We start from the raw sequence: 10085 nt of genomic DNA, 5'->3' as shown, positions 1-10085 counted from the left end.
AGAAATTATTATAAATTCTGTAGAGTGGATTGTCAGTAAAAATTTCCAAATATTTAGAATTAAAAAAAAAATGCATTAAAAACGAACAAAATTTATTTGCTATTTTGATTGTGGGTCGTTCAAAGAACTTCAGGGTGATTAAAGTTAAAATTTATTGCATTATTTACAGTGCAGTAAACTTTATATTTTTTTTATTTTGTTTAGCATTGTATTTAAAGAAAATAATACCTTTATTTACGTCTAAAACTCGTGTTCATACATGTTATACAGATTGGAAATATGGTATCTCCTTGTTTATGGACTTCTTAATCCCACACTCATAGTTTATTTCAATAGGTAGAGGTTTCACTGTATACATAAGTCTGGATGAATCGATACATATTTCTCCAAAAAAAATCGATTGATGATAATAATGATATTTATCTAAAATTATTTATGCATGAATGGTATTCTCCTTTACCTATAGGTCTTATACTATATTTTAGTTATTATTAAGTTAACAGCGTAACAATGTACTGAATGTTAATAACAGGACTCTTGACTTATTATTCTCTAGCTTACCATCATTAAAGGTAAATAAATGTATAGAATCATCGGTCCCCGTCGATGCATATCATCCTCCTCTAGAAGTAGTCACTAATTCCAACGATTCCTTTTTTTATCCAAACTTTCGAGGAATTTTATCCAAAATTTATAGGAAAATGTCCCACCGATAATAGCTATAGTCTCCTGCTACATTCTTAGGTCACTGCTCACATCATAACGTATTACGTTACGACCCCACCTTTAGGGGACATGTAAATCAGCCTGTACAATCCATCAGCATGTTCTAATAGCCAAAGTGACAGCGGCAGGAAAGTAAGTAACCCTACTGGGGACCCCGGCCCTATAAGGAAACTACCCGCACCGACTGGCCAACCTCCCGCGCTCTATACTCACCCTTTGAACCTACGAAAAAGCCTATGGAGGATTGCATTGAATTGATAATAATATCAATGAATAACAACTAATCATTAACATGGCACGGATGAATGCAATAAGATACGTCTTTAAGTATTAACAAAAAATGTGCGATTCACTTTTGAGTTTATTAATGTAAATCCAATGTAGATAATTGAATCGTTATCATTTTTGCCATGGACAGTTTCCTTTTAACTCTAATAATTTGGTGAAAACTAAAAAAAATACAGTCCGAGACCCTTAATAAAGACACCCGAGGGGGACTTCGGAGGAGACACAAACCTAAAATGAAAACTATTCATTTTATTCTGAGGTTTGACCTAAGATATAGGCTACAAATTTATGCACTTAAGAAGTGTGAAAAATAAACCTTAAATACTGAAAATTTGTCACCATACCATAGCATATTTGCTAGAGTCCTGGATTCGTGTCTGCCCGAGCAGGTCCACTTCTGCGCCAGGTGGCTTCTAGGTAGGCCTGAGTAAGGAACAAATTTACTAGTAAAATGATCAGAGGCGGAGGAGTACTTATATGTATCGACACAATATACCAAGTACAATCATTAAAAACTAAACACAAAAACATTGAAGAATTATTCATCCAAATAAATATGGGAATACTTCATTGATACAGTCATCATTGGTAGTACATATATCCCACCAAATTCTGATACTGATGTTCACAAACAACACTGCGACGATGTGAAAGCAATTTACGACAAGTCACCAAATGCCACATTCCTACTTGCGGGTGACTACAACCTTCCAAATTTAAATTGGGACAATCTCGATGCAACTAATCCTAATGAAGCCGAGCGTATTATAATTGGCACGTCATTATTCCTGGGCGTAACTCAGTGTAACCATAGTAGTAGTCACTAATTCCAACGATTCCTCTTTATATCCAAACTTTCAAAAAGCTGATTTTACCATGACTCGGAACTTTCTGTATTCGAGGGATCGGAGGGTTATCGAAAAATATGACATCAATCAAGCAATATACATTTTTTATTTAGTGTTGCAAGAATCTATTAATATGTATGTGCGTATCCTATTTCTGTGCGTAGACTGAGCAGTTACCCAAAGTGGTGTACTAGTGAATTAATTCAAATTATTAAAAATTAGAAACAATACAAGATATCAAATTCACTAGTGAATTTCGCACATTGAGAGCTCTTAAAATTGTCTCCTGCTATCGGTAACCTGTTTTCGCAACCACACTTCCCTTCTCTAATGTACCCGAATGATAAGCCTAGTAATAGTGTTGAACTTATTTGCAGATTTCTTATCTAAAAGTGTAAATCCAGCTAAGGAAAAGGTTCATTCCTTGCCTTCATCTTGAAATCCTTAATATATCCAAATGTACTATTGCCGACCTTGATATTATCAATCAAATCAAATATCTTGATAATATTATCTATTCCTGTCATTTTAGCGTTTTTCATGGCAGTGATAATTGAAAATCATTAACATGGCACTGATGAATGCAATAAGATACGTCTTTTAAATATTAACAAAAAATGTACGACTTTTGAGTTTATTAATGTAAATACAATTTTCGCCATGGACAGTTTCCTTTTCGTGCATGTGAAATTATTCAATCATTTAAGTATAAGTAATAACTAATGACAGGTTATAAGACTTATTCCCATCTCAATAAACTTCTTCTATGAATGTTGAAATATCTGGATGTTACTATCTCCTAAATGAAAAAAAATTAAGAGCATTTTTCATTATATATGTACAGTAAGACCCCCTCAACACGAGAGATATGTTCCGGCACAAAACTAAATAATTATGCCTCAACAAGTATTGTGATGATATTAAAAGTGAGGCGAGATGTATGCGTAGGGTGGGTTTATAATGGAAAATTTGAAATAAAACAACATTAAATTTTCACATTTTTTTATTAGATAAAAAATAAAGACAATCTAAAATAAATTCAAACCGGTTTATACACAGAAATAGGACAATCGTTACACTGAATTATGGAAGAAGCTGTAAATGCTCGCGGCTTCATTGGCACTTGGGTTCACAATGAGGAATTCCTTTACCAAACAATTTGGGACTGAAGCGTCCACAACAACGGCAATGGGATTCCGGCAATGGGCAATATAAATATGGGCACATTTTATATTGTCATATGAAAAAAAAATTAACTCTCAATATTTGTAAAGAAATATACGAAAATTTGCTTCATAAGAATAAAAGCCGACAGTATTGGTGAGGTGGTCGGGCTTCTTCTTCTTCGCGTACCGGTCCCACATGGTGGAGTACAGCTCCTCCAGTTCCTGCGTGTACTTCTCGCAGTCAAACAGCGGACTCGGCACTCTCTGGGTCCAGACCTTGGCTCGAACCGCCTTCAAGCTGAAATCAAAAACCGACTTAGTGTTCCAATAGTGCGAGGACCCGCTGGAGTCCACATACGTAAATAATTGTCACTCACTATTCTTTATCGTTTCCCAACTTGAGAGCGATGTTCCGATAGTGCCAGTGGTCCGTGGCGATCAGTTCCGGGCAGCCGAGAGCATACAGCTGCGAGGCGACAACCCTAATAACACATTCGCAAACATCTCAGTGAGTCGTGTCGCAAACATAACTATGTAACGAGAGTGTCAGGTAGGTAGTAGGCAGTGGGTACCTGGAAGCGTGGGTCTCTCCGGCCAGGGCGACGACTGGGGTGCCGGCCCAGAGCAGGTCCATGCTGGAAACGCGGCCGTTGCACAGCGGAGTCTCGAGGCAGATGTCGGCCAGCTGCCCGCGCCGCACGTGCTCCTCCTTGGATGCCCAATCCGAGAATATTATGCGATCGGGGTGGAGTCCTGAGAAGGAAACGCGAACTTTAACACCGAGCGGCGTTTCCCTATTATTATAGTATTATGCGAGCGTCGATAGGAAGTTACCCAGTTCCTGGGCGGAGCGCCGAACGTTGATTTCACCGCAGGACGAATAGCGTATTAGCCAGAGCACCGAACGGGGCACGCGGAGCAGGATGTGCACCCACATGGCCAGCGTGTTCGGATCGATGAAGCACAGCCGGCCGAAGTTGCAGAACACCACGCTGGAGCCTGGCAGATGGTACTGATTCCGGCCGGTAAACTGAATATGCTGCGGGACCTGCTCGCCACGGGCCGCCTTGTTGTCGATTTGCTTGATGGCCAGCCCATTCTGCACCCGCACTCCGTTGACCGAAGTCTGCGAAACAAATGGGTTATTTTTTATTTAATAGGTCGATTTAACGGTAATTGTGTGTTGAAACGAGATAAGAAGTAATTACCCGAGTCTCCCTATGCGCGACCATATGAAGCATGGCAGATATGGTGGGTGGATCGAGAGTTAGCACCTTGTGGGAGATGTGCACCGTAGTCTTATCCGCTCGGTACTCTCGGTGCACTTCCTTCACGGAAGCGTTATTCTTCACCAGAGGAGAGAGGTCGGCCCCGTTGATGACGGCTACGGTGTCACCGTTATCGGCTATGAGCAGCCTCTCGCGCAGGTGCGGGAACATGCGCTCGTGGTCGCCCACGAAGAAGGTGTACGGCATGTAGGCCAGCTTCTCCGAGTACTGGTCGGCCATCTCTAGGGGGCTGGTTACGGCGTCCGTGATGATGTAGTCCATATAGTCGGCCCCGCTCGTCCCCGGGTAGCCCAGCCACATCACCTGGATCGGTGCCGGACGCAGCGCGAAGATGCCGTTGCGCGCTCCTCCGGTATGGCCGTTCAGGTTCACCAAAATGTGGATTTTGTCGTTGTGGATCATATCGGCGGCCTTGCCGTCGCACGGGATCGCGGAGAGGTCCACGAAATTATCGCACTCTCGGACAACTTTAGCCCTGAAACTGGTTCCATCGTCGGGCAATAGAGCGTAACAGAAAATCTCAAACTTGGATCGGTCGTGCATGCCGGGGATGGATTGCATGAGATGGGATGTGGAGCAGTCTCGGAAGCAGGCGCTGACGTAGCCGATGCGGATCCTGCCCTCGAGCTCGCGGCTGAACTCGTACGGGGGCTTGTTCAGCATGCGCACCTTTCTCTCGCACAGGCTGGCGTGCCGAACCGCAATCAGCTTCCTCAACTCGTCGGGCAGGGGATACACCACGGAGGGGTGGGGGTGGACGGACGGCAGGCTGCCCATCTGCAGCTGCTCGGTCACGATGCTGACGACCTTCCCCATGCGGGCGTCGTAGTCGCTCCAGTCGCCGACATATTGCAAGCAGTAGGCGAGATCGCAATAGGCGTCGGGGAAGTCGGGCTTCAGCTCGAGAGCGGTCCGGTAGGATCGGATGGCTTCGGGCATATTCCCCCAGCCCTTGTGGACGCTGGCGAGGTTGCAGTGAGCGTCCGCAAGCGTCGGCTTCATTAAGATGGCGGTCGTGTAGCAATCGAATGCTTGGGTTGCGTTTCCCATCTCCTTCAGAATATTGCCCGCATTGACAAAGGCATCCGGGAACAACGGCTGAATTTTGGTCGCTTCCACCAAATGGGCCAGGGCTTCGGCCAACTTCCCTGCAAGTGGAGAGTAATTGTACAGATTGCTTCTTACAAAGCGGTATAAAATTAAGTCCAAATTGAAGTACATCAAATCTTAGGGGTTTTCTTTTAAAGAACTTTTACTCTGACAATTTTGAGTTTGGAGATATTCGGTTATGATTCTATTGCGCATAATGCTTTTAAATTGATCGGGATAAATATGGTCGAGGACCGACGACTTTGGACGAAGAAGAGGAAAAATACATATTACTTTTTAAACGCCCAAAAAAATACTCCATTTTATATCCGGGCAGAAAATAACGATCGATAGAAATATACGAAATACAAAATGTTGAGAAATAAATATCGCAATAAAAAAGTGTTCGGGTTGTTTGCAAAATGTGTGATGTATGAGTTTTTGTAGATATTTCACGCTGTGAAAATTCTCTTAAATTACTTATAAAACAATAAACATAAATCAGATTCTGTAACAAAATACACTCAAAATTCATTTTTAACCTTTGTATTTTCAGAATCTGAGGTATCACCGTGAAATGGGCGACATTTTACTTAACAGATTCAGGTTAAAGTGACTAATTGCAAAAACAGCATCAACAGAATTTCAAAAACAAATGAAAAATCGGATTTTAACAACATTAATAAGTCTAACATTTAACAAGTTTACTGTTAAAAATAACACTACGTCAATACAATGTAATATATATGTTAGAAATTTTAATTTTAATTTAGTTTACGAATCGAACTAAGAACCTGTCGAAAGATGAACGTAACTATCCGAGGATACGGCATCCCCTCGGGATTCACGGCACTCACTTCCGCAAAGAAAACGAGGGAGAAAATTCATTTTAATACCGCGACCCCTATTTGATTTGTTGTGGCTTTATGTGAAACTCTCTCGCGGACAAGTGATTCCTTATTAGCACCGATGGATAAAAAAGCAAAGAGAGAACTGACACGAGAGAGATAAAAACTGATCTACTCCTCGTATAGGCGAGGTCTCGTTCGGATAAGGAAGGCCGAAAGAGGAAGCACCCTGCCTCCTGACCGCTGATCGGTCCGGAAGCACTCCTCCGTGCCACCCTCGGGTGATATCACACCCATATTGCGAATATGCAATATGCAAATGTACAATAATTTGCAATTTGCCTAAGGTGACCCGTTAGGGTAGGTACGTTCGGGAAAGATTAGTGTAGAGTATGGAGTGTGTATCGGTGTCGGAAAGTAGTTCAGTTCGGTTGACCGACCTCGCCGCTGCAGCACGAGGGCCAGGCCGTTGTGCGCGACGGCGGAGGAAGGCGCGGGCATCACGCGCAGCGCCTCGAGGTAGAGGCGCGCGGCCTGCCCGAGGAGGCCCTGCTCGCGCTTGGTGGTGGCGAGCATGTGGAGCGAGCCGGGGTGCGCGGGGCACAGGCGCAGCGCCGCGTTGTAGCAGTCCTCCGCCTCCCCGAACTGCCCCTTCCGCCTGAGCGCGTTGCCGAGGTTGCAGTGCGCGTCCGGGAAGTCGGGCTGCAGCTCGATGGCGCGCCGGTACGCGGCGATGGCCGGGTCCGTGAGCCCCTCCCCGTAGTACGCGTTGCCCAGCCCGCAGTGCAGCGCCGCATTGTCGGGGTCGAAGTCTAGAGCCCTCAGGCAAAGGGACGACACCTTCCTGGAAACAACTCACCTATTGAGGACATATAGATATCTCAATATACAATAGATGGAGAAGAATTTAAATTAAGTTTTAAGAAAGCTTTCGATTTAACTTTTACTCGATAAGCACTACCGTTTCTGAAATTCCGCATCATTTTAAAATCAAATATTGGTGTATAAATCTGAGTTTTCTCCACTCGGGAGTTATTGTTACATTTTTTTACATATCGACATAGATGAAGAAGAATATGGCGTTTTTAATTTAAGTTTTACTTGATAAATACCAATATTTCTTAAATTTCGCACAAAGTTGACGAAAGAATATGGAGGTCTGGGTATTTACAGGGCTTGCGACCTCTCATAGGCTGGTTAGTTAGTATATCATAATATAATTTATGTATTTAATGTTAAATCAAACACTCGTTGTTTTGAGTCTACCAAGTTGTATTTTATTGTTAAGAAAAAAAGGCACATGAAAAAATCAATTGTTTCGCCTAGATATGGCATTTTCAATCGAATGTGAAGATTAAATGAACTTTATATAGCTATACGCTTCTAGGTACTCGGGTAATAGTTTTAACACGTGCAGTAATCATTTACGGGAGGGAGACAATAGTTCACGGGGCACGTAGGTACGTATACTTGTATTCATTTTCAGGGAAAGGAACAATTCATCGACAAGGTATTGTGAGACCATTAATGTTTTTATAGCTTAAGACAAATGTCGATGATACTATAATACTATAGTGTCATTTGACTCCAATGCGTGACTCGAGTGTTCAACGGGTAATGTGACATGTAGGTACATATGTATAATTAATTCTATTTATTTCCTGGGAAAGGAAGAATCTATTGACATGACAATTGTGAGAGAATTAATGTTTTAAAGCTAAAGAAAATTATCAGGTTATATTATAAAAGGTTTTTGTTATTTGACTCCAATACGCGACTTGAGTATTATCAAGAGATGTCAAAAAATGCAAACGTACAATTTAACTCAAGATCAAATTTTTAAAATAACTTGTAATAAAAAAACTGTGACTTTGTTCAAATTAATATTACCGATTTAGTGTCAGAATTATTTTTACTACGAACCTTGATCGTTAAAACATGATTACATAAACTTATTGAAATTACATTACGACCAAGATGATACTGCATCAATTTAGATGTGCGTTTTATGCACCGGTGGTTACGAATAAGTGACAAAAAAGGAATGAACAAAGAAAAGACATCATTAGGAAAACAAAATGGTCAGGGTTATAAATGACACGAAAATGTGACAAAACGCGAGTCAAAATCTATTATTCTTATTAGAATATAGTATTTCATATCTGTGGCTATTTATAAAGTTAGAAAAAGTGCATTTTGAAAAGAATCTATAAAGTTTTGACAGTAACATCAAAATGTCATTCATATGAAATATTTCGAAACAAAACGCATTATAAATAAAAACTTAATTCAGATAGTGAAAGACAATATTTAAAAAAATGTCCATGTCAATATGTCGACAGTCCAGTCGGAAATTTCTCGTAATAATGGCGTACTGGAGAGACCTACCATAGATTAGTGATTAGAAATGAAGTCGCATTGAATTTTTAATATAAAAAAAGGGTATAAATTCATTAATGAGAAATTTATAAAGGCGGGATATTCGATAGCCCGCAACTTAATTTTCTTTAAAACCAAGTACCATTTAACCAAAATCACTGGTAAACGAGTGGAGGCTTCATAAAATGAAGGTTAGGAGTTTTAAAATATTGATAATTTTTTTTCAATAAATATCCAAAAAAATATCAAAGGTATTCTAAAAAAAAAAATTGGGCCGAAACACGTCTGGCCTCTCGCGCAACCGGTCGCTTACTGACTATGGTAACCACTGAATTAAAGTTACAACTAATAATTTACCTAAATCAATCCGACTAACCGTTCCACTAATTATGACTTGGCGCAACTCGCTAAAAAATTAATAGAGTTATATTCGTCTTAATTAAACTAAATGCAATATTTACTAAATGAAAAATAACAAATTAATGAAAAATAACAAAGCTCTAGGTGAAGACGGGGTAAATAGAAGCTAATAGCTAATAAGAAGTTAATAGAAGCCATAAAAGTACTATCGGACAAATGTCCGGAACGAGGCAGGATACCTAGTGGCTGGCAAAATGCTGAGGTAAAAGTTTTATTTAAAAAAGGATACAGCGACAATCCAGAAAATTGTCGACCCGTTGGTTTGCTTTCTCATCTGTACAAGTTGCTAACAAAGATCATAACAAAACGCTCAACCCTAAAATGTTATACTCATCGACCTGTAGAACGAGCTGGCTCGAGCACATCCAGACATTAAGACTGCTCATAGAGAAAACAACAAGTGAATAGCTTTTATTGATTATCAAACAGCGTTTGATTCAGTTGACAATTATCGAGGCACTCCGAAATGCAAGAATAGTTTCTGGATATGTACAATTGATCAATTTTATACATGATAATGCAACTGTGCCTGCTTAAATTGATGACCACACTAGAACTGAAATAATAAAAGTACAAAAAGGTGGGTGGGTTGTCGATAAGTGTGTACATAATCCTAATTTTAAAATTATTAATGAACAAATCAGCCTAATATCTTCACCACTGTTATATAATACTGTCATTGTACATCATTTCTCTTTATGTAAAAGCTTTCATGATGCATAATTGAGAAACAAAGAATTTTTAACCACATTTACATCTGCATATGCAAATTCTTAAAAACAGTTAATAATAATACACACATCTGTGTTTATATAAATCCCTGATAATACTTCAGTCACATATTGGAATCAAATAAAAATAACCTTTTATAATATTACCAACAAAGTCTTTAGCTTTAAAACATTAATTCTCTCACAATTGTAATCATCGTCAATAGATTCTTCCCTTCCCAGGAAATAAATAGAATTAATTATACATATGAACCTACATGTCCCATTACCCGTTGAACACTCGAGTCACGCATTGGAGTCA

The 10085-nt window shown here is 40.2% G+C and overlaps 1 protein-coding gene across 1 annotated transcript; it reads right to left on the bottom strand.

The window, feature by feature from the left end:
- Nucleotides 1-2912: 2912 nt before the first annotated feature.
- On the bottom strand, nucleotides 2913-7098 carry LOC148299960 (UDP-N-acetylglucosamine--peptide N-acetylglucosaminyltransferase 110 kDa subunit-like; the record flags this gene model as incomplete). Its single annotated transcript, XM_088275448.1, has 6 exons — nucleotides 2913-3326; nucleotides 3406-3510; nucleotides 3601-3781; nucleotides 3863-4154; nucleotides 4237-5465; nucleotides 6695-7098. Coding segments are annotated over 6 exons (2416 nt in total), but the record flags the coding sequence as incomplete, so codon positions are not given.
- Nucleotides 7099-10085: the final 2987 nt, after the last annotated feature.

This window comes from Brachycentrus maculatus, unplaced genomic scaffold (genome assembly GCF_059751285.1).
Source record: "Brachycentrus maculatus isolate JH-2025_06_01 unplaced genomic scaffold, ASM5975128v1 h1tg000871c, whole genome shotgun sequence".
NCBI lineage: Eukaryota > Metazoa > Arthropoda > Insecta > Trichoptera > Brachycentridae > Brachycentrus > Brachycentrus maculatus.
The sequence above is the reverse complement of the archived record's forward strand: the minus strand, read 5'-3'. Positions and strand labels throughout refer to the sequence as shown.